A 26,201-nucleotide genomic window follows, 5' to 3' on the forward strand; every position below is an offset into this window, starting at 1 on the left:
GACTGCCAAGCATGATGCTTCCCCAAACGAGAACACCGCCACCACCAAACCTGTCCCTTTCAATGATGTTCGAGGGATGATTGCGGCTTCCCCGCTTTCTCCAGATGAGTATGCGATCAGAATCGCTACTCAGACTGAATCTGCTCTCATCTGTAAAGAGTACTCGTCCCCATTCATTGTCTCTCCAATTCCGGTGTTCCCGGCAACACAGAGAACGCCTTCTCCGATGGGCAGGCGTTAGAAGTGCACACCGTACATTGCGTCGTGCAAACAGACCACCACCGTGCAGTCTTCTGGCCACGGTAAAACGCGATATCGGTCGTCCAGTCGCCTGTGTCGTGTGTCTAACGATTTCTCCCGCTGTCTGCCGCCAGTTTCTTCTGGCCTGTAAGGCAATATACCGGTCATCTGCGGGTGTGGTTCCTCGTGGACGACCACTACTAAACCCCCGGATAGCTGTTCCTGTAGTTTGAAATTGTCTCCAAAGTGTCGTGAAACGATGCTGTGAGCAATTCCGAGCTCTGCAGCCACACTTGTCACACTGCGGCCTTCCTCCAACTTCCCAATGATTCGACCTCGGGTAAAAGCGTCCAGATGTCGTCTAACAGATTGATTATTCACCATTTCTCGCTGAGGCAGCAACTCGGGGTGATTTTAACTGCTATACGGCGTGCAATCTCTTTGCCAGAAATACTGATCTTACACCGACCACATGCTTTATACTACTTATATACTCCCCCATTACGTCTACCTGCATATCTGCGCATGTGCTACCGTACATCACCTTACTTAATCTCCTGATTGGTCTTTCTGTCCGCTCTGCCTCTTCGTTCAGCTGATATGCTAATTTTTCGACTTCGTCCTTAATTTTTGCACACCAGTGTATACTAGCACAAAGTGTACACCAGTGTATACAAAGCATGATATGTAATTCATTATCTCGAAATTAATTAGGGCACAGTAAAATTTTTAACACTTTGCATACATATTTAAGTTAAATGATAAAATGCTTACCTCTAAATTTATTTCTTTAAGTTACAAATTTTTTTAATTAATTTGAATTTAAAAAATTAATATTCAGATTATCATTAAATGTATTAGTTTGTTGTATATGCAGAAATATTGTTGCTGTATAAAAGGAACTTTGTAAGAATTTAATTTGATTTGACAAAATACTCATATCACCATTAAATACATCAGTTTCTTACAAAGTTGAGTCTTTTTTTTAATTGAATATGAGAGAAATATGTTTGCTTTGTAAAAATAATATGTTATAAATTTAATTTGACGTTACAAAAGTATTCAGATCAGCATTAAATACAGCAATTTATTGCAAGGTTGAGTAATTTTTTCTTTTCTGTATATGCGAGAAATATTGTCATTATATAAAAATAATTTGATATTAAAATTTTTTAATTCCTGACAGTTTAATATGGCATCAAGTTTTTCTTCTTTCTTCAAGAATCACTTGTCGCTTTTAGTCAAAAGATTTTAAACTGCCAATAATTCAATTCAAGACGATAGCGAAACTAAATAAAAGCAACTAGAGTAAGTAAAGGTATATTTAGCATTGTAAGAAAAGTTGGAGAAACCGTAGCTGTTAAACAGAGTAGAAGTAGTGATTGCAACACTGGTACGCCGGTATACTGAACACCGGTATACTGATTTCATAAAACCAGTATTTTCTAAGGTAAAATACCGGTGTTTTCGATATTAGCTATAAATAATAATAGTTTGATGTCTCATTTTTGGTCCGATCACCTTCACCTATATAGGCCACGTATGAAACGTATATGAAAAACCTAACCTCACATCACGTAACTCGACTCCGCCAACCAGCTTTTACCGTAATATTCAAGCCTCCATTTCTTCGCCAGCACCTCACAGTAGTCTCGTAATTATTGCTGCACGCTGATCTTTTGTTTCCTCCTGAATAATGCGATGCTAACATTCGAAAAGTGACTCCTGCATTCGCTAGAGATATTGCCATACCGTCCAAGAGCTCTGAGTCACACTTGACCAAAAACTCACTTTTCGGCAACATTTACACGAAACTGTCAGGAAATTCAGTATCTCAATAGCTACTATGCGTCCTCTCCTCCTATATGCTGCTCAAGGCTCTTGCCAATGATTGGCGCATTTGACACAAGCCACGATGAATGTCTGACAATGGTCAGCAGAAGCCACGATGAATGTCGTGGGCTTGTGCTTACCATTGTCAGACAAGTAAGATAAGTAACAGCAACAACAGCAACACATATTTCAAGAAGTATACCAGCTGTAATATATATAGAAGTATTTAACTGCAAATTGGAGGAACATGGATTATCTCTGAAAGAAGATATTAACTACTGACGGAGCAAAAGTAATGAAAAAAAGTTGGAAAGTTTAACTGAAGCGAATCAGCAATTATGATATACTCATGGAATTCAGTTTGGCTTAATAAGTGGGCTATGTCAACAAAATCAAGAGCAGAAGAAGCAAAATGCTCTGGATATAGAAATTTCCGATTCTGACTTCGAAGAGAGTGACAATGAAAAAAATAAAAAACACAACTATTGAAAGTATCTGATTTTCGGATGAATGAGATAATAATAACGAGGACGAAATATTAACTAACCAAGAATTGCTTCCTAAAATTAAGAAAATTCGAAAGTTAATTTGCTTATACGTTCGCCTATTACAAATGCCATTTTACAAAAATATATACTTACTGAAATGAAAAAAAAAAAAAAAAAAAACTTATACTAATATTAGATTTTAAATACACTGGAACAATTTTCTCTTACTGATGGAACGATTTTTGAAATTAAAAAATTTAATTCAGAAAGCATTAAATGACTTTTAAAATTAATTTTTTGATAGTGAATTTGATTTAATATCTAAAACTGTATCAGCTCTGCTTGCAATAAAACTGCCCGTGGAGACACAATATCGGAAGAATTTTAACTTATTAACAGCGAAGGCAACAATAAATTTTATGTTGCAGTCACTTAAAGATCAGGACACGCCATTATTTGAGAAATTAACAGTGCATTGAAAATGCGCGTAGAGGAACTTTAAGGTATTTACATAATTAAAACGACTTTAAAAGAGAAAGCGAAGAAAGAAAATCACTGACAAGGTCAAATTTAATTGAGTGGTAGTGAATTTCCATAAGAGCATTTATGAAAAGCGAACACAAACATGTCCGGTGGAATTCATTAAAGATAATGATGATCATAATATCGGAAAAGAATTGCTTCTCGAGAAGAAATTACAGGTAGCTATCAATAAAAAATTGCCATAAATAGTGATATAAAAGTAATGCAAAAAATGGATTTATCCAAAACCGTCAGACAAAAGACCGAGTTGTTAGAAGATGAAGGGCTCTGAGGCAAATATTTAGAGGAAGCATAACATTCATTATTAACCCAGTACCATCAACAGCAAGGATGCAGAAAGAGCATTTTTAACTGAAAGTAATTTGCGCCCAAAAATATGTTCCAGGCTTAATGACAGTTCAGTAGATGTATTATATTTTTCAGGACCACATTTAAAAAATGCAGTTAATAAATTAGTATTTTTTCTATTAATAGATATTATATAATAGACTACACAACAAGATTTTTATGTGATATTTACTCTTTTTAGTAATAGTACTGTATGTTTTGTTCCTTTATTGTATTACAATACTGTAATGTTTTGTTTTTTATTTTTTGTTTCTAATGTCATACATTATCATTTTGCTGCTCTTAATAGTATTTCATCATTTCATTTGTTTCTTTATTTTATATTTGTACATAATTTTTTTATATTTTTTATAGTTTATACATTTTTATTAAGCTAATAAATATGGCAAAGAAACAATAGTATTATTGTATCTTTTTTGAAAATTTCCTAATACGGTTATTCCGGGTACAATGTTTTAAAAAATACCGAATACCGGTGTTACAGTTTGATCGTAACGTTACCTTTTGAACTGTTATTTACTTTCTAACTCTAAATTTAATTGCATTATTTCATATATCTAAAACTGTAACTTTGAAGAAACTGTATAAATGTAACTATAACCGTATCTGTATTTCAGTGAGAAGTGTCGTCTCGCTCATGCTCGTTTGCAGACGCATGTATCCTTGTTAAATACAAAAGCTGTTATGTTGTGAAGATGACTACTGATTTATTTTACGAAGTGAACTAGTTCTCTTCCAGCGTAACGAACATATGCAACATACCATAGTGGGTGTACCTGGATATAGTACAAATAGTGACTCGCGCATAGTCCATTATAAGCATCCACATGCACCTAGCGGATACAGCGTCAATTTGTTAATTATAAGCATAAGCTCGACGGCAGTGGCACAAAAGAGATAAAAGGCATAGAGATTTTGAAGTATTTTTGTGATTTCTGTGGCTGCTCACCACACGTGTGTGCGGGACCGTATGTGTGTGATAATGATGTTTTAAATGCACATGTGCGATAAATTTGCATGAATTACACGATAAAATCAAATACCTAAGCTGTCTGAGCATATTTTTCTCACTTGCTACGGTCTGTAAGCAATTTTTTTTAAGTTTTCGTGTACCATTTATGCATTTTTACTAAAGTGTATTTGTTAAAATTATTTCAAGCCCGATACATTACAAATCGCTAGCTACTATTTCTCTGTCACGGGTGCTGTGGTTTCAACCATTAAATACGTGTGCTTAGAGCAATTGTATTATTTTTTTAAAAAAAGATATATATATATATATATGTATTGCACTTTGTTTTGTTTATATACTTTTGTCATATTATCTGTATTTCTGTTGTAAATCTATTTCATCATTCTGCTCACCAATCCGAGCGAAAGCAGCAGTGACAACCAGATCGCGTGTATAGGAGCTAAGCCACCGCTTTTCTGGAAACCAATCCAGCGCTATTGTTTCTTAGATTACAAGCTCATTTCTCCTTGGATAAAATTACTTGTGAAGCCTTTAAATTTAATCATATACCAACAATTGATGCCGATATCCTCGCGTCTGTAAGTGAGTCTATTAATCCCCCTGATGATAAGCCGTATGAAACTTTACAGAAACGTCTTACGAATCTCACTCGGAGACTGAAGAATGAAGGATACATGCTTTGTTACAAGGCACAGAGCTTGGAGACTTAAGTCCATCCCATTTATTTGCGCGTATACGTAATCTCGTGGGCGATATTGTAGGGGAAGCACTTCTCAAAGCAAGCCTACCAGGTGCCGAGCGGCAAAGTCGCAGAGTACTTCGGCTCGGGCTTCGAATCCCGGCGAAAGGGCTGGATGCATCAGCGTTTCCGTGGTTTTCTCCATCTGTAACGTGTATGCGAGCAAGTTTGCTTCAAGTCCTCCGCGAAGGGATCCCTCCTCTTAGGCAGATAGCCCTTGTGTGCTTTGCCTTTTATGACTAAACCAATCCACTCCTCAAATTTGTCTGGCTCGCGTGTCTTTCTACACGAAGCATCGTGGGGGCATTAAATGACGTACTGTCACAGTTGGCTGTTTTGGCAGATAAAATTCATAATCTTGCCATGTCTCCTGAGATACGTGAAGTATGCATCGCACAGCGATCACAGACTTCACCGCTATAAGCAGAAATTCCACAGCTCAGTCAGCAAGTGGGTGAACTGGCCGCGATTATTCATCATCTTGGCCGCTTGAGAGACTTTAATTTTAATATCATAAAGGGCGTAGTCGCAGTCATTCCAGGAGACACTGTAAAGAGACAGCAAACAATCAATGCTTTTATCATGTAAATCTTGCTATTATAAAATTTTGCTCTTATGCTAAAAAAACACGCACTTCCCTCTTTCTAGTACCAGAGAAACTAGTTCGGCGATCGCATTTGGGCACATACATAATTGCGACCTCCATATGAAGCGCATTTATTTATCCGACACTTCATTTAAATGAAAATTTTTCGTTGACATGAGAGTGGACATTTCCATCCTTCCGGTCTATTGCTAAAAGACTCCTTAAGTCTGTTGTGAATGAGGGATTGGTTCTTTATTTCCCAAATGGAACAAAAATCGCAACCTTTGGTAATCGACATCTGACTTGTGACATGAATTTAAGGTGAAAGTTCACTTGATCTTCGTAGTGTCCAAAGTTAGCATAGGCATTGATTTTCTAAAAGTTTTCAATTTATTAGCTAATGCTAAAAATAATAATGTAATTGATGCTTAGACCATGCTTTATTCACAAGGGAAGGTTGCTCATATTCTGCCGGGCAGCATATCTTAGCGTTCTTTTAGGTCCTTCCAAGTTTGATAAAATTTTGATTAAATATTCAGAATGTACTAAACCTTCATATACACCCAAAGAGCGACAGCAACACATTGGCTTTCACTACATTAAGACCAACGGGCCTCTAGCATTTTCTAAGCCGTGTCGACTATCGCTCGACATTAAAAAATCTGCTGTAATAATTCCATTCGGTTTATTTGAATTTCTGTTTTTGCCATTTGGTCTCCCTCAGACTTGTACTCAGTAGTACGTACGTCAGGTATTGGGTGGCTTAGACTTTTGTATGCTGTATTTGGATGATATTCTAATCCACGTCATCAAATGAGCAGGAGCATGAGAGCCATCTTAGGCAAGTTTTAGATCACTTCAGGCAAGATGGATTGAAACTAAACCCAGCGAAATGTGTTCTACGAAAAGCCTCTGTGGCCATTTTGGGATGCCTTATAACACCTTCTGGGGTAAAACCGCTTCCCGAAAAAACTCAAGCAATAGCCAAATTTAGAAAACTTGAAACTGTTACAAAGTTTCGTCTTTTTCTTTGGCAATGTTTAATTTCTACCTTCGCTTTATACCAAACACTGCTAAAATCCAAGCTCCTTTGCGTGAATTACCAAAAGACTGCAGAAAAAATGAGAAACGGCCACTTCCTTAGGACAATACATTAACGCAAACATTTGAAGTATGTAAAAATAATCATATGAATTCGGCAGCTCTAGCTTATCATAGTCCTCATCAACAATTATCCTTGACTGTCGATGCTTCTAACATTGCTTTCAGGCGCTGTATTAAATGGATTAAATGGTAAAGACTTGCAACCTCTAGCATTCTTTTCACCTCAATTTAGCGTTATCGAGAAAAAGCACAGCATGTGTGACAGAGAACTATTACCAATCTATTCGGATGTAAGACACTTTCAATGTAGTTTGCAGGGCAGGGATTTTACAGTAGACGCGGACCATGAGACTGATATTTGCTTTTTTCAAAAATTCTGATTCAGGTTTCCCTCGGCAACTCGGACACCTCGACTACGTATCACAATTCAGTTTGGATATCAGACATGTTACTGAATCCGATTATATTGTAGCTGACATTTTATCCCGGATAAATAAGATCCACCTAGCTTCAACCGATTTTTCCTCTATGGAAGAGAAGCAGGCTAAAGATACCCAGTTACTTGACATACTTGCCAAACCTGATGCATCATTTCAGTTTCAACTTTTGCGAATTTTTCCTAATTAAAAACTGTAATGTGATAATAGCAGTGGGACAGTTTGATCATATGTTCCAGAGAAGTTACATTACGCAATCTTTGGAGGCCAGGATTGTTTATCCTATCCAGTATGAACCTCTATAAATTTATTCAAGAACAATTTGTGTGACAAGGATGATTAAAGACATATCGAATTGTTCACGGTCGTTTATAGACTGTCAGAAATCGAAAATTCATCGACACAATACCACCCTTTACAATCGTTTCCTGTTGTTTCTCAAATATTCGAGCACGTTCACTTCGACATCATGCAATCTTTGCCTTCATCTGAGGGATATATGTACCCTATCACCTTTATAGGTCGTTTTTCTCGTTGGTCTGAAGCGATACCTGTACAGGTTATTATGGCTGAAACTGTTGCTCTCAAATTCAGTGCATATCGGATTGCAAGATTCGGAGTCCCAAAAATTACAATTACGGACCAAGTATAACAATTCATGTCTCATTTTTTTGTTAGCGAGATTTTAGGAATTTGCCGCCTTTGAGCTTTCTCATATCACCTGTCTATCAGTGGACTAGTTGAGCGATTTCACAAGACCATTAAGAAAGCCTTAAAATGTCATCATAATACACGCTGGGTAGAAGCTTTACCTATTGTTCTTCTTGGCCTTCGCTCAGCTTTCAAAGAGAACCTTGGATTTACTTGTTCTGAGATAGTCTACTCAACAAATTTGTCCTTACCAGAGAACTCTTATGGCCCTCTAACTATATGTTGAAGATGGATCATGCAGTTTTTCTCCAGCATCTAAGCAACACGAGTGAATTATCTGCAGTTTTTGCTTATTAAACCTTAAACTGAAAGACTCTTTCATGCTTTTGTGCGCAATGACATAGTAAAAGCACCATTGACACAGCCATATAATGGTTCCTATCACATTATCAGACGAATTGTTGAACACTTCGCCATTGTGATAAATGGAAAAGAATCCGTTATTGGAATTCCCCATTTGAAGCCAGCCTTCGCTGCTGCGTACGATGTATCACCAACAGCTCCAGTTACTCCTAGTTGACAGTCCGTCAACGACGCCAGTTATTCCTAGTGACATTGCAGCAATGACAACAGTTATTCCGAGCGATATTCCGAGCAACCCCGACAACTAGCTTAGTGGAATCACAAAGCGCAGTATCAGCTTTGCCTTCGAAGAAACAACTCCTTCTGGTAGGGTAGTGGAATTTAATCCTCGCTATGTATGATGTGTCAGTACCTACAGTATTTGTGGGGAGGATACCGAGGTGGTTTAATCGTAACTGGATTTTTGAACTATTACTTATTTTTTAACTGCTTATGTAATTGCGTTATTTCATATGCCTCTGTAAAGAAACTGTATGTGTAACTGTAATCGTATCTGTATCTCAGTGATTAGTATAGTCTTGCACGTGATCTCTAGAAGACGCATGCATCCTTGTAACTTATTTATAAAATATAAAAATTGATATGTTGTGAAGATGACTACTGATTTATTTTATTAAGCGAATTAGTTCTCTTCCAGCATAACGAACATGTGTGATAACCTGGTACACTATAGTGGTGTACCTCTATAATACACCAATTATGTATTTTTGGTCCGGTATTGTAATCACTAAGTAGAACATCTAAGAGTGATGTTGAGTCAATAGATTGTTGAATAACGATTTTAATTTGCTATTCAGCTGTGTATGTTGTTGAATTCAGCTTTTGTACCGTTGGGTAATAATTCTGATTCGGTATCAGTTTTCTAATTTTAAATTCTAAAGCTCAAAACTGTCTGTATTGAAATTGTCTTCGAAAATTAATTCGTACTTGTTTATCATTTAAGCAGAAATAGCATTTTACTTTTTGTTTCTTAATTATATTCCTTAAATTATTATTATTATTAAAAGAAGCAAATTATTTAACACTTTTTTACATTTATTTACGAAGATAGTTCGTATATTCACAGTTTAGATATCCCAGTTCGTTTGTATGACTTCTTAATAGTTCAAATTCAAATGTGAAGGAGGCATTTCAAAGACATAAATATGTATCTCTGAAATGTATTGTTTGTAAGAATGAGTATGATATTAAATTGTGATATAAGAAACGCGATATAGGTGTAGACGGGTTGGGCAGGAAAAGGCTTAGAAGTTTGTTTAGTAAGATTATATCATTAAAACATCATTCGAAGAAGCCAGAACTATTAGCTATTACATACTCAAACGTTGCACGTTCCATTTTGGGTTATGGTAATACAACCGCGACTCTTGTCCTTCGCTGTTTCCAACGAATAAAAAATGTGCAATGCAAATACTTAATTACATGTATTGTACTTTGTACATTAATTACGCTCATTTATGAAAATGTATTATGATGCAATTATATTAACCTTGTAATAACAAAAAACTAATGTGTATTTTGAACTGATCTCTCATAGAAGTTATATCTATTTTATAACCTTTTATTTAATTCGCTCATGGTACTTGTTGCATGGTCAAAATTTTGTTATCGACTTGCAGTCTATTTCGCAATAAGCTGTCAAGTTCAAATTTTGTACGTACACTCTTTATGGATGTATGGATGACAGTGCAATTTGGTAACCTTTTCAAAATTAGATCTAGATTTTTTTTTAAATCATTTTAATGTTAAAACGATTTTTCGCACATATTTTTGTTTCATCAAGCAAACTAAAAATCTCGGAATCGGATAGAGTGGAAAAAAATATTTTAAATGAAACTTGTATCAAATTAACTTATTTTTTAAATTTTAGTCAAATTTTCATTTTTTTTTTTTTTTTTTTTTTTTTTTTACGATTTGGCATCCATGATTTTTAAAAGTTCAATATCGAAAAATGTTTTGGTTACAAAATTTTTGAATTTTTTTTTAGATTATAAAATAATTTCTTCGCCCTCTCATAAAACAAGAATGATAAAAAATTATTAGATAGACACTTTTGTACATTTTTTAAAAAGTATGCAGCAGTAAAGAGCAGAGAGTCAAAAGTATCGGTTCTCCTTTTGCCATCGTTTCGAAGCTTAGTTCGAGGTTGTGATTGTCTTCGCAATATTTCCGTTGCTGTAAAAGATTACTTGCGTCTTACTAAAGAAACTAAACTACTAATTTTATAAATGATATTTTTCTCCTTCCTATTTACAGTTCATTTCGTTAATTGAATAATAATAATAATAATAATAACTGATTAGCATTTAAAATTATTTCCAGTGAAATCTAGCGTATCATTTTTATTTCAGAATTTTATATACGTTTTTGACCAGGATTTCTTTAAAAGTTGAATTCTTAATTTTATGGTATGTAATATTATTTTAAGTCGCGAATTCTCTTAAACCGCATTTTATAAGCTATACTTAGGTCCATCATAGTGTTTATCACTACGGTTAAAACTTCGCCATCGATTTTAAAAATATTTCCTGATATCCTGTGCTGATCAACCTTTAAAACACACTCATTGTGGATTAAAGTGCAGTGTGGTGAAGCGATTTTCTTATAATTTGGTTTAATTTGGTTTAATTTTTTTTTTTTTTTTTTTTCAATTTAATGTTCAAATTATTTTTTCATTTCTCCTCGTTAAATGAACAAATTAAAGTTCTGTTAGTTTTATTGTTTCCATCATCGAACAGAGTGGAAAAGAATCTTTTAAAATGAAGTTGATTTTTAATGTAAATGCGGTTATATATATATATATATATATATATATATATATATATATATATATAAAGTCCAAAGGGGCTTTGTGCCCGAAGGACTATTGTTTCCGTTTTGAGATTTTGCATTGGTTCACTATAAATGTCCGTTTCACTTTTCAAACTGTTTCCACCAAATCTTAGAGTCCTGCATTATATTTGAAGAAATGAAATAATGAAAAATCTGCATAAATGTATGTATATTTCTCGCATTGTGATAAAACAACGGTACAGAAAGCCATCGAATTTTGAATGACGTAATCCTACTGCGAATAGTCATTGAAACATGTGGAAGCCCAAATTTGAAATTTATTTTATTATCGATTTCATATTTTGTAAATAGTTAACGAATTTTGTATTAACAAACTCAAGGATTTCAAATTCGAGCAATGGCAGCGTTGCACAGAAAAAAACCTTTTTTATCTCCAGCGCTCGAGACTGCATATTGGAAATTCTAAAGATATGCTCAATTTAAAATTGTTTTGCGATATTACTCTTGAACTAAATTTTATGGTTTAAGTGCGAAGAACGCGATATTTAATAAGTAAAGGTAACAGACAAAATGTTAAAAAATCGCCCCTTTGGACGTAATTTAAAATTTGGAACCTTTCAGATCCCCCCCCTCTGAAAATTGCTATAATTTTTACATTATTTCATATAACAGAATTTTAGAAGTAAATGAGTGGTAAATCATTGTTGAAAAACGATTTCTGAGCTGAATAACTTCATTGATAATTTGTCATTGAGACTAAATGGGTAAAAATAAAAGATATTAAAAGTTTTGTAGAATTAAGCTTTCATTCAAAACTCATAAAATAACTAACAACCTAAGATACAATTGATTTATCTATGTATTTATTTAAATTCTGTTTACAGAATTCATCTACAATTTTATATCACGAATAATAAAAATGCTGGCACCTAATAAAGAAATCTATTAATTTAATTGCATTATCAAAAATATAAACCTTTATAAATTTGTCAAGGGCGCTGCACATTTTTATTATTCGTGATATAAAATTACTGTTGAGTTTTGTAAAGAGAATTTTTTAATCTATTGTTTCTATTAAATTACATGATAATTTTATTATCCGTTTAATTCATTAACTATTTTGTGAGTTTTAAATAAAAGTGTATTTCTTAAGAACCTTTTTTTTATTATTTTTATTATTTTCTAAATTTTATTGTATCAAAATATAGTCACATAGAACTAATATGTACACTTCGGGGGGGGGAAAGAGGAGACAGTTCTGTATCTCCCGTTCTACTCGGCCGATTGACGAAATTCAAATTGCGTTTTTCATGTTTGCAAAGCGCAACTTAGGATATATATATTAGATATATATATAGCATAATTTAATATAGATATTTTGACATAAAATCGGACTTTTCCTTAAATAACATAGCAATTTTTTCCATATTTCGATTCTACAACTCAAATTACGCCAAACTACCAAATTTTGTAAAACTCGTACGAATAGATTTTAAAAAATCAGCTTTCAAAATTTTAGCTCCTCAATGTTAATTGAGTTTGGTATATATTTATTAATCTCTCTTTTTTTATTAACCTTATTTGATTCTTTCTTTCACATTTCGAAATTTAGGTTCATTCCAAACAAAATTCACCCGTTTTCATGATTTATTTTTGTATTTTTAAATAATTTTTATAAATTTTTCAAAGAAATTTTTGAATTATAATCTATAAAATTTTTACCATCATCTTAAAGTAGACGTATTTCTAAGCAAACCTGCAAAAATGACAGTTTTGTATTCAAAATTTACGAAGATTTACGTGAATTTATATATTGGCGCGTTTTAATATTTGGCATGTTTGTTGATATATATATATCATATCACTTCTTGTTTCGAACATGCTGCAATATATATATATACATGTTCTCTTACATAACACGCATGTGTTAACTATATAAGAATGAGACAATTCATTGAATCAATAAAGATAAATATACAAGCTTTTTCAAGTTCCAGAGGAATTTCAAATATAAATAAAATTTATATTCTCTTATTACAGACTGAAAACACTTGCCAACTTCTTCTGGACTGCAGTGTTGAAAAATTGTTTAAAAATGAAACCAAACGATTTTATATTAGCAGTGGAATATGTGGCGTTAAAAATATCTTTTATAAATCACAATAATATGTTTATAACTGCTATCAATTAGATATGCTGTTAAAAATAAAATTATTAGTTAAACTAGTAAGAAATGCTTTTATTCTTTTTAAATCGCGTAATTTATTAAGCAATTACAGACTGATTTAATTCGAAAGATTACGTTTTGCTGAATGGCGACTCTGGAGAACTAATTGCGTTCACGGTACATGGAAGATAAACAACTGATATTCCACCCAGAGGCAACACTTGCTAAGGCGAGAGGAAGATGTGTGTACAGTAGCGTACTGTAACAATGTGATGGTCCAGATATTTTATAGAGAATCATCTGAGAACATGTTTAACATCATAAGTGCTAGAGCTTATTACAGTTAGATAGTGTTTCTTTGTGCAGACAGCTAAATGACTAGAAGGATGCCACTTTCGCTACTGTAATTGCCATATGACCCTGAAGAATATAAAACACGTTACCTGTTCTTCCTACTTCACTGATTTCAGTTGTGATTATTATGGATCTGTACATGGTGAATGTAAAACCAATTCATCCGTTCCTGCTGAAATGAGGATGTTTAAAAGAGAAAAAAAAGAAAAAAACATGAACCTCTTCTATTCAAAAGCTAACCTTGAATACTGTCTAACCCGAATGAGCGGGTGCCGGAACTAATAGCATTGGTTTCGAACGAAACTCCTAGTTGTTCTTTATTGTCAACGCCTTGCGGGGTGCTCTGACTTCTTACAAGTTTTAATTTTCTTTTTAACAGCTTTCCATATAAAACTTCAGATCCGTTATCATTGATTATTATACACATGGAACGATAACGGATGCATCCAACTGCAACAATAATTTTCATAACTTGAGGTTTTCAATAATTTCTTAATGGTTTTTATTTCAGTGTCATTTTCTTGAGCAAGTTTTAATTTAGGTAAGATATTTTCAACAGAAATACATAAGACGTTTACAGGAGCTCTACTTAGAGCATCTACATGTGGCATTCTAACACCTTACGATGCTCTATAACATAATCGAATTCTTGTAACACCAGAGCCCAACGAGCAACACGCGTCGCTAAATCTCTTTTTTTCCATCGTCCGTTGAAATGCTGAACAGTCCGTCACTATCTTAAATGAAATTCCCAAAAGGTAAACACGGAACTTTTTCAGTGCTTCTACGATCGCGAGGACCTCCAACTCGTAACTTGAGTACTTTTTCTCTGCATCAGAGGTTTTCCTACTCATAAAATAAGTGGGATGAAAACTGCTATCACCTGGGGGTTTCTGCATTAGAATCGCCCCATATCCTTCTATACTGGCGTCTGTGTGTAGTTCGGTTTCATAATTAGGGTTATAAATTGCAAGTAAAAAAAAAAAAAAAAAAAAAAAAAAAAAAAAACACCACTCCTTTCTATTTGAAATTTATACGTTAATAGTTATGTCTAATTATTTTAATAATGCGCCTTTCGATTGAATTTTTAACATGTGAAATATCCTGTTATGAAATCAGCAGAAAATTCTTTTCGAACCCATAAATGCTCATTCCATGCGTATGGTTAACAATTTTGAATAAAGCATAACAGTGCGAACAAATTAATAAGATGAATACAGAAAGCTGAAACATTATTGTAAATACAAATGTTTTTTTCTCTCAATACATCTACGTCTGTTTGACAAAACTAAACTAGAAACTAGGTTTGCTGGCTAAAATACAAAATTGGAGTGCGAATAAACTAGTAAAGTGAAATTACAGAAAGCTGAAACGCTGTTGTAAAGAAAACTGTTTTTTCTCTGAATACGTCTACGTCTGTATGACAAAACCGAACTAGAATGTAGGTTTGCTGTGAAAAAATACGCAAGTGTCCTCTGGATGCGATAAGTCTTTCTTCAATAAATTGCTTTTGCAGAATTTTAGATGCAAAAGTAGGTGTTATGCTTATCATTTCCGATACGTGTTTTCCTTTCCCTTGTAATGTGGTATTTAGGTTTTTTTCAGTGATATCAGTTAAAAATGTCAAATCAACAAACCACTCCATGTCATCAGTTTTTGGTCGTCATAAACTCTGAGAAAAGTTTTAATCTCTGACAGCATTGCAACACTTGTCAAAATTTTTCTTCCACTCAGCCACATTACTTCTATATGGTTAATTATACCTAGCTCATCTAGCTATCTAGCTCATCAAGCAAACATTTAAAATGTCGATGATTCAAAGGCTGTCCTCAGATAAAATATAAAATGCATACAATAGCAATCATTATATGACTCAGGTTGAGCTTTTTAGCGGCCAGATTGCTTGATGAAAATACAGTGATATCAATTAAATTTGGAAAATGTGTCATCGTGCTTAAACTCAATATTGTTTCCTATCAGAACAGACCCATATTCGGTTGTGATTGCGACGATTTTTTATTGGTACATTCTGGTTCAGTAATAGTTTTAAACTGCGTCATATATATCTTACCTTCAAGGGCTTTTTTACCAAGGTCAACAGTGCTTCTTTCAAGAAGTCAGAAAATATGATTCTCGTGAACATCAGAAGTTGTGGTGAGTCAGTAACATCGGTGGATTCATCAAACTGCAGGGGGGAAATTTTCACATTTTTCCAGATCAGTTTTCATTTAGACGTAGATATTGTTTGCGAAATCGTCTACTCGTCGTGCCGTCGTGTTTCGTGTAGAAATACATCTTTCATAGCAGACATCATTTCATTTTTCTTTTTTTAATTCGTGAAATAAAGACTCTTATATTACCAGCGTAGTTTCCTTCACAACTACCCCGTCTGAATATGCATTTTTATATGATGCAAGAACGTGTTACTTTGTGCTTCTGTGTGATTCTTTGCTTCATATTTGAGGGTAAAAAGAGTTCTTTGTTTAGCTTTTGGAAAAGATTCAATGTTTGAACTTTGTCTACGTAAAACGGATCCATTAACCGTTGAAATCCTTACGAACGGTTTTATGATGACATTCAATATTCGATCGCTTTGCCACTGCTCCTGAACAATTGCATAATAAACAAACTGCTTTTTTTGCTAACGTTTGTAGCTCTTCCAGAAAAGGAAACTGTTAAAGTGGTAGGTTTTTTTTTTCTTTCTCTTCGATGGCCCTGGCACGTCACTCATGTCGAGAGACAACCCACAAAATGTATGAAATAATTAAAGTGTTATTTTAAAACCCATCAGAAACAGCTTCGGCAGTTTAGAAATCTAGCCGCGACAGCAGCGAACAAGACTTGTGTGGCAGGCACTAATTCCAATCCGCTGCGCAGATAAAACGCGGAAACGGGGCAGAGTGAGTAGTGAAAATGCGAGTAGGTGAACACAAACGCAACACCCCTGTACGTGACGTGTAATTGTGCATCTTTTTATGGTTGTTTTTTACATTAGGACCAAGTTTTTAAGGATCAAATTAGCAGGAGCCTAAAGATAGGATTGCGGGCTACCAGGTGCCCGCGAGCCAACGGTTGGATACCACTGTCATAAATGGATTAAAAAAGCTTAACCACGGTAACGATAATGTTAGGGATCAGGTTTACGATCCCGAGCCCAGTACAAGTAAAGATGTTTCCAGCACCAAAAAATGTAACGTTTATCGCAAATTTAACGACGGCTTCTTAAAATATAGATTTACATTTACAACGCATATTGTTCAAACTGTTGCCGAGTGTAAGGTATGTTGTTGTAAAGTGTCAAACAGTGCTATGGTTCAGGGCAAGGTCCAACGTCACTTGCTGATTAATCAGAACCTTCGCTTGCATCAAATGACAAAAGCCGCTTTCAAAAATCAGTATGTGCAAGATTCAAACAAGTAAAGGTTTTAGAAAAAGCATTTCGTGTCGTTTGAAAAAACTCAGATAGCTTCTTATGAAGTGGCTTCACGAAATGAAAGTGACATTATCATTTTTATGCCATAAACGAAATTATCAAAGAAACCTCAATCTTAAATTTCACATTAAATGTAATTTGTAATTTATCATAAGAAAAACATTTTGTTTATTTTATAATGCAGTTTTATTTCATTAAAAATCATTATCATAGGCTATTCTTACAAAATAGGTACTTCAGTCAATTAACCAAGTAAAATTCTTTTGTATTTATCTTATTGTTCGTGTGCCGTGTTCCACCAGCTGTTTAAATTATTAAAAGTGTAAAGTAACAGAAAAAAAAAGGGGGGTTGGAAATCTCTGGTCTAAATCTTCCGGCAGAAAGCAATGTGTAACCGTTAAGAATAGCTTGAACTACTCACAGTAATAAACTCTATAAAATTCTTCGAACTGGGAATGAAAGATAAATCTATTTTCTTGATATATTGATTTCCATTTACAAATAAATGGAAACCTTTTCTAGAAACTCTGATATTAAAAAAAAATTTTTTTTTTTTTTTCTTTTCTTTTTTTTTTTTTTTTTTTTTCTGCTGTAACATTGAAAGCTGTCAAAGAAATAATAATTTACCTTTTTAATTAAAGAATTCAGTTGCATTTTTCTTTTAATGCCTTAATTCTTAATTTTCATTATATCATCTTTTTATGCTTGTTTATCTTCTGCACAAATAAAATTTCTATCGAGATTTGTACACGGTTCTGTTGCTTTTTTTTTTTTTTTTCCCTTCCTATTACTCTATTATCTAAAGTCGAGTGAAATTCTCTTTGAAAGGACTTTTCGAAGACCATCTACCGAAGTAGGTATAAAAACCGAGGTATAAGTGCTTTGTTGGTAAGTCAGGGTCTGGCAGTATCTCCTACATACAATATGTAGGAGGTACCGAGTCTGGCTGCTGAGTAGTACCTAACACTATTTCTGAGTTGCATTTCTTGTTACCTTACTTCTCAGTTGCGTTCATTGCTTCCGCAATAAACTTACATATGCTTTAGGGTTCTTGTTCCGTTCTAACGCTAGACGGAAATTGTCTAACCTTTCAATTTATGCTTGGATCAACTGAAACAGTTACATTTAAAAATATATATATATATGTAAGATAACAATGTATGAATCAGAATTATAATATAACTGTAAATATTAATTCTTCCTCTCTATTCTAAAATCGTAATAACTTGTCTGCATTGCGTCATTCAAATTAATTATGCGATCTTACGTAACCGTTAATACCAGATGCCTCTTGACAACCAATCACCGAATTGTAAACCAAAACTTTTCTCTTCGCGTGCTTCCATCTTTCATAACTACGCACTTCAGCTTTTGCCCTCTACTCTGCTAAGATGTAATTTCGCTGTAATGCTGAATTCCTAAACGGTTTGCTTTCTATCTCAACAATATAAAAAATGTAAATCTTCTGTGGAAAGGCACGACTAGTGTGCCAAGTGATCTGTGGCCACAAATTTCAATTGGAAATAAAAATGGAAGTAAAACTGCCTCGACTGCCAAGTTCTTTAAATACTACGCAATCAAAATGCTTCTTCAATATGGATTTAAGCACGCATCTACAGTGTTCTGTCTTTTCCTTTTCCTTTGCTCTTATTATGACATATATATATGTTGAAAAGATAAATCGTACTTAACGATGTTTTTTTATTAGTGGTTGTAAGGTAGATAAAATATTATGTATCAAAAAGCATAATTTAACTCCACTTAAGATAAAAGAAATAATTTGAATTATTAAGTACTAATTCAAGCTTTTAAATGGACCATTTGCATAATGTTCATTTAAACAGAAACATTACTTTTTAAAAACACTTTTCTTTTAGTTTGCCATAGACCTGCCGCTTGCGGGTACTTCCAGACTCACTCCGAACTAGACTAAAAACTAAAACATTTGATTTACTTTTTATAGCATATTTCGTCTACGGTATATAAAAGCAAGATTTAGAAGAGGAAGCTTTTACTTTGAAAGTTAGGAAATGATTAAAGGTTTTTTGAGTATGCTCATTAGAAGATGTTGTTATCGAATAGAGAGAAATAAAAACCGGTGCAAACGGGCTAAAATCGGCAGAATGATTTCCTAAAATATTTTTAGCTCGATAAACCGGTTGTTAATATTCAAATTTAATATTTATTGAGACAATTTATTGCTGCTGAGTATGTAATTTTAAGGTTTATTTAAGCATCGAACCTATTCTTAAAATTTTTGAATCCAATCCCTGAAGTCAGCTTATATGGAATCGTATGCAAGTAACACGTCAAGCAAATGAAAATTATTTTATTTTAATATTATTGATATTCCAGATTTATTTCGTAATCAGAATTCATTACAATTTTTTTACAATATTTTTAACTATTATAAATTTATAATAAGTTTAATACCTTTCCTAAGTAATTTTTAATTCTTCAAATCAATCCATAAATAATTCAGTCTTCAGAAAATGAAAATTTGCAACGACATAAAATTTTCGTATTCTTAATACTAAGTATTTTTTATCAAAGCATTATGTACATTAAAGCAATAATTGTATAAATGAATAACATGTCGGCTTCATTTTTGCTCGAATAGTCATATTTTTTATTTTCAGAAGAAATACTGTTAATCTCTTAGCTATAAAAGTTATTTACAAGTCTGTTAATTGAATTTATGTTTACTGAATAGTTTAAATAACACTTTTAGTAATTAATTATCTCTTGCATTCGGAAAGATCGTACAATGGATAACTCAAGATTAATTTTTTTTATGTGTCAATTGAATGTTTTCGAGTATTAGTTGAAAACTGTTGCATGAAGTCTAATTTGTTCTATTTTTTATTAAATATAAACTAAGAAAATACATTGTTATAATTTTTTACTTCATTTTATATGCAAGAAGAGATTCTTAACTACATATAAAATTTTAAAAAGGAAAAAAAAAAAAAAAAAAAAAAGATATAAAGGCACAAATTTAAAAATTTGTCAAAGAATAATTGCAAGTAGTATCATTGCAAACCAACTCTAGAAATAAAAACAAAGTATAAATAGGTTTGATTGTATTTAGGAACTTAAAAATTTTCCCTTTATGCTTGTCTGCATTGCGTCATTCAAATTAATTATGCGATCTTACGTAACCGTTAATACCAGATGCCTCTTGACAACCAATCACCGAATTGTAAACCAAAACTTTTCTCTTCGCGTGCTTCCATCTTTCATAACTACGCACTTCAGCTTTTGCCCTCTACTCTGCTTTCAAAAATCAATCCAATTTCAAATCAATTTCAAAAATCTTTATGCAAAATTTTAAATATTATAATTTCCTTTTTTATGCATTAAATGTGAATTTTGTGTTCATTTTATTAGTCTTTAATTTCTTATAAAATGTTAATCACAAGTATTTTACTTACGACTTTGTTCTTATTCCCTTGATTAAGAATTTAATATAAATTGCTGTCACCTTCCATTTAGTAACAATAATTCTCAATATCCGCTGACATACAAAAGTATTAAATTATTAAAAAGTACGCCGCAACAAAAACACGAAAAGATACTTCTTTAGGACATTAAGAAGTTAAATACAAAAGAATTCAGTATTGATAAACTATGAAAATGCTGTGTTTTACAATTTATTCGTCATTTTGCATATTTACCTTCTACTCCTTTGGTGTGTACTTATTTCCAAAAAGTAATCAGTGAATGCCTCTTCCAGCTGTTGCCAAAATTTCATATAATCAATCAACTTCAGTTGATGTCGTAATTTGTTCGAAATAAATAAATGTTGACATAAATGTGAAGAATAGAGTTCATAAAAATGTATTTACAAATCTGTAATTTTTTAATCAAAATAAATTGTAACAAACTATTTTTAAATGTTTGCCATTATTTCATGTCATATTTTTTATTTGCAGCATATTCTTCTCCCACCTTGCTGGTCTGATGCTTATAGTGCATATGCCAAGTATGACAGCTCCGCTCATGTCTACAGGAAACTCAGCAAACATAATATGCCTTTTCCGTCGCTACCTCAGCACCTTAGTTCACATTCGACGGTGGTACGAGGGAGATATTTGGAACAAAGATGATCCTGCTCATCAGAGTATTACTATGGTACGCGGTATGCACAAACGCGTAGCAGATAAGTTGAACGGTCCTTCTACATGCCGTCGTCGATGTCCAGCTGTATCTCAATATGATATGGCACTTACACAGTTTGCATTTGTAGGCCTTATTATTCTTCATCCTCGACATGTAGGCTTGCATTGCAGCAAGGAAGATCTAGAATGCCTTATCCATTTTTGGCGGGGTATTGGTTATATGTTAGGCGTAGAAGATCGCTATAATTTGTGTAATGGCAACTTAGAAGAGACAATTGCCATCTGCAAAGATATTATGGAAGCTGAATTAAAACCATCCGTCCGTAACGCTTGTAAGGAATCATCAAGTATGAGTCGTGGCATTATAAAAGCTATGAATTCTTTCATTATCTTTTTGAGTTGGGAAGCAATGGCGAGATTCTGGTTTGAACAGATGGGTTTACCTTGCGATTTCCAGATGGGTATTTACGAAAGTACTGGATATTGGTTGATGAGATTTACATTCGGATGGTTGTTACGCTTACGCTTTTTTCATAGGTTCTTCAATTATCTTTTAAGGATAGCAGTAAAGCAGGCTCTTGACAATAAAGAGTATTACGAAGGGTATCTCACAAAGCGCCACAACCTAGCCAATGTTTGACTGCCTGCAGTACCAACTGTTAGGAAAAAATTAATTTGATCTTTGCTCATTCTTACGGCTGAATGTCAGCAGAAACTTAATATGGCCATTCTCTCGAGGCGGTAATGTTGCAAGAAGCACATACTGCTAGTCTTTACATATTGTGTGTGAAATCATGGACAATAACATAATCTTAAGAAAATCTTGAGATCATCCTGTGTGTCAGTCGGAACGTCGAACGCAAAGCAATATTAAAAATGTGTTTGTTTACATATATGTGAAAAGGGTGATTTCAGAATGTGGCAGATGAGATAATGCCATGTACCTAGACTTAACATTTTATGTTCCTGCAATAAAATTATGAACATTATCGCAGGAGAAAGTGCCACAAAAAACCAGATGTATTGTGTCAATATGTATAGCAACGGGTAAGTTATTAACTGTACAGCTTGGCTTTCGTAAATATGTTTGGAATGTACAGTGTAAACTTGTCCTCAAAGGTACACCAAAGCCTTTCTTTTTGCAATGTAAAGCAGCAGTTCTGCTGAAGTCTTATTTAGTCTATTTTATTTCATTCTGTGAAAAGATAATTCGAGCTACATTATATTTAGCGAAGAGTGTTATAAGAATCATGACAGTCAAATTTCTTAAAGTATTGTTTCATGTTTTACCATTTAACCCAAGGCTTTAAAAGAACTGTTCTCATTTAAGTTAATAAGGTAATGACCATGCAAAAAGATTTCATCGTAAATTATTTTTAAAAATATTATAAAGGACTACTTATATATGCGTTGCATCAGTGTGTAAAGTTAAATGTTATAAACTCAAAACACAGAACATTAGAATGCGGAAATAAGAGGTTTCCAGCGTGCGGCAGTGAATTTTGAATATGAAGCTGAATGAAATTATCCACTGTAGTTATTCACATTTGATATTAAATGAAATTAACCAATGAATAACGTTTCTGCCTCTTTTACTATCCATTAAAATTGTAAATTAATTCACAAATACATTTGTTGTGAATTAATTTACAATTACTGTTGTTACTTCTCATGATTGAATTCAGAGGAAAAATACACAACTCATGTCAAGTTAAACTGATTTTTCTTTTCAATAAAAACAGAGCATTAAAACTTTATTTGGTAACTGCAGCTACAAATAAAATCAATTATGTTATCAGTTTTAAATAATTATTAGCATTTTGTCATTAAAGCAAAAATACTCCATTTAAATTTTTCATATGTTTTAAAATATACGCAACTACGCTGTTTGACAGTTGCTATGGAACACAAACATCCTTTGAAATAATTAATTATAGACATTGATTGAAAAAAATAAGTTTGGTATATATTTAGAAGAGGTACTCTGCCTACTTTATAATGCAAAGTGAATCTGAGTTCACCACTTTGAAAACAAAATGGGGGGGGGGGAGATACATGGGAGCTATTTCGGAAAATGCTCCTTCCCACCAGAATTATGGCAAGTATGAGTTCCCAGTAAGGCGTGTTGAACACTAATGCATGTTGGCATCTGTTATGTATGCTGTTTAATAAACTGTTGAGGAAAATTTGGAAATGTTGTCCCATTCATCTATAAAGACGATGTTTTGGGCCCTGCACAATTAGGAAAGTAATTCTTTATTTGTGCAAGCCATCTGTCCAGAGCATCCTAGGCACATTGTTTGAGATTTCCGGCGAATACGCAAGATACTTTCCAGTATCTCGGACACTTCAGCCATCCTGTGTGGAGGTTAATTGCCTTTCGTGAACAGAAAGCCTGGACCCACTATATAACTGAACAAGAGCCCAAATGAATCTTGGAGTTGAGACTAAACGTCAAAAATGTGAATCGGTGTTCTGTCTCATTATATAATGCCCCTTCCCGCATACAAAATTTGTCCAGCCCTAATGATCATTTTCTGGACATTATTCTGTTGTAAATAACGGGTTTATTTCTCTTTCCACCCAAAATAGTGTATAGAATCACTCTTGATGGTGATCCCGACTACTGCTGCTGACATCAACAAATATGTTCATTGCAAATCCTTATCGACGATGGCATACTGGTAACGAAATGCATACATTAGGTTTCCATGCATACAAGTCTTGTAAGATTTAATCCCCAACATATGATTCTGGCTGGTACGTAAGTGCCAGCAGCGCTTGAAGTTCTATGGCTATCTCGTCAGGGGTAAGGTTTCTGATCCTTTTACCACTAAGGTAAACCCGTCATCCAAAGATGTAGTACTATTCTCGCAGTCACTAGTGTGCTTTTCGAGTCCTGCCTTTAGTGATTTTTTTTTTAACCGCAAAATAATATTTTCTAACATGTTTATTGCTATGACAATTTGAATAACACTTTGCCCTACCTTAAATTATCCAAAAGATGTCTTACAAACATTTGTTCTCAATGTTTGTCGCAAAAGATGAAAATTTACAGCAGTATCTTCAGTTACCCATGACGTAATTGGATATTCAAATTTCATTGCTTGAAATTTGAAATGAATAAACGGCTTACATATACTGTCTTTTTCATAGATATATTTTTCTACATTATCCATTCACAGTGGTTCTCGACTTTTTGCCCCATGCATTTCTTTCATCATTGCTTAGACGATCATTTCCCCGCCATTCATTTCCCAAACTCAAAAAATGCATATACATTTAATTTAAATTTAGATTACTTTTTTATACATTGAGAAAAATTATGGAAAATGAACCACCAAAACTTTAATAAAAATAGTATTTTATATTTACAAACTGTAACTAAATACTTAACAGATAATCAGCATTTCTACCCTGGTTGAGAATCTCTGCCGGGAATATTATTTTGGGTAAATAAGTTGTTCCTTAGCAGTTGTCAGGTAGTTTATATATTTTACCAGAACGATTGTGACTATAAGCATAAAATGCATGCGCAATCATGACTGATGTATTTACCAATTAAGGTAGAAAGATATACTTAGTGGGGAACATTTTTATTATTTTTTCATCATTCACCTCAAACTCAGGAATATTTAATATCAGAAATATGACGATAAAACATCGCAAAAGACTGCAATAATAATGATATCATTACGCGTCTCACTGAATCACTTGCAAGAGCTGGTTTTTTAAAATCTGTTCAGATGCTTCCTTTTCTCTCAGACAATCTTGCAAAATAGATTTGTGTTTGGGCAGAATTGCCAATGAGAGTCGTGTTAACTGTGGTCGGAAAATAGTAATTGTTATATAGAAATGATTTTTTAGTTCTAATTTCTAAAAAAGGCACAATGAAACTAACTAACAGCTCTTAAAATTGTCTATAATTAATTTATCAGGTTAAGAATTACTACATATGGCGATGCAAAGGCATTTTGCCGGAAATAGTTTTAATCATCATTTCCTATAAGTATTTTTAATAAGTCTTTGTTTTCTGCAAGTAGTGCGTACAAGTTGCACTGCTGTTATTGCATTTCACAAATGCATGGTTAAATTACTCTTTCTAGTATAATTTGCTGTAATAGTTGCCCCCCCCAAAAAAAAACGGTAATTAATGCAAATTTTATATTTTACGCTTTGACGTAAAAATAAAAAGTATCTTACATTTATGTAATTGGACTGTAAGTCAATTTTAAATGCTTTCGGAATCTGCAATTTTAACCATACTACACATTTAATACAAAATTAAATCTGTGTGCTTGGGACAAATTATTTAAATAGACAAACTATTTGGGACGGATCCTTTCCGGGATAGATTTTTAAACAAAAGTGGCAGGTATTTCCGCTGTGCATGAGGATAATCAAGAAAAATTTGATACGGATAGTTCCGGTCATTAGGAGCAGGGCCGATTACAGACTTGAGGGGTGACTCTTTAGAAGTTGCACAGGCAACGAAAAGCAAGGCTCTGCCTCTGATTAGGACTCAAATTTCGGACAAAGTATCAACATCCAGTGTTTGGCCGCTGATAGTCCTAAATCTACCCTAGGAAAAAGATAATGAAGCACATCATATAAGGAACAGAATTATTTATGAAGTAATGCTAAAATTGCAATAATATAATATGAGCTAAAATACTAGCTTTACAGAGTAATTTTTTATAACTTTTACTGTGGTAAATACAATTCAACAGACTAAGAATATTGGAAAAATATGTAGAATTAAATTATTATAACATTTGAAACTAGTAGTACTAGAAAAGAACCCACCAACGGTCGAGTAGTTGGGAGTGGTGAATTGACCTGAATTCGAATCCAGACGAACGAGACTAACTATACGGATATTTTTAGACCTTATGTTTAATGTAAATATGAGCCAATTTCGCGTATAGAGTCCTCCACGAAGGTGGCTTTCCCTTAGGCAGGCAGCTG

At 33.5% G+C, this 26,201-nt stretch overlaps 1 protein-coding gene across 6 annotated transcripts in view; it reads left to right on the top strand.

Annotated features, from left to right (window-relative positions):
* LOC118189291 (uncharacterized) overlaps positions 1-22,808 on the top strand; it is a 243,698-nt gene extending 220,890 nt beyond the window's left edge. For all 6 annotated transcript variants that reach the window (XM_085816014.1, XM_085816016.1, XM_035359871.2 and 3 more), the window contains one exon: positions 21,048-22,808. In XM_085816014.1, the coding sequence (XP_085672140.1) occupies positions 21,048-21,873 (826 nt within the window). In that variant the 3' untranslated portion in view covers positions 21,874-22,808. The remainder of the gene's footprint in view (positions 1-21,047) is intronic.
* Positions 22,809-26,201: the final 3,393 nt, after the last annotated feature.

Source organism: Stegodyphus dumicola, chromosome 4 (assembly GCF_044657685.1).
Source record: "Stegodyphus dumicola isolate Sdum_Otavi_A_Nest chromosome 4, ASM4465768v1".
Lineage (NCBI taxonomy): Eukaryota > Metazoa > Arthropoda > Arachnida > Araneae > Eresidae > Stegodyphus > Stegodyphus dumicola.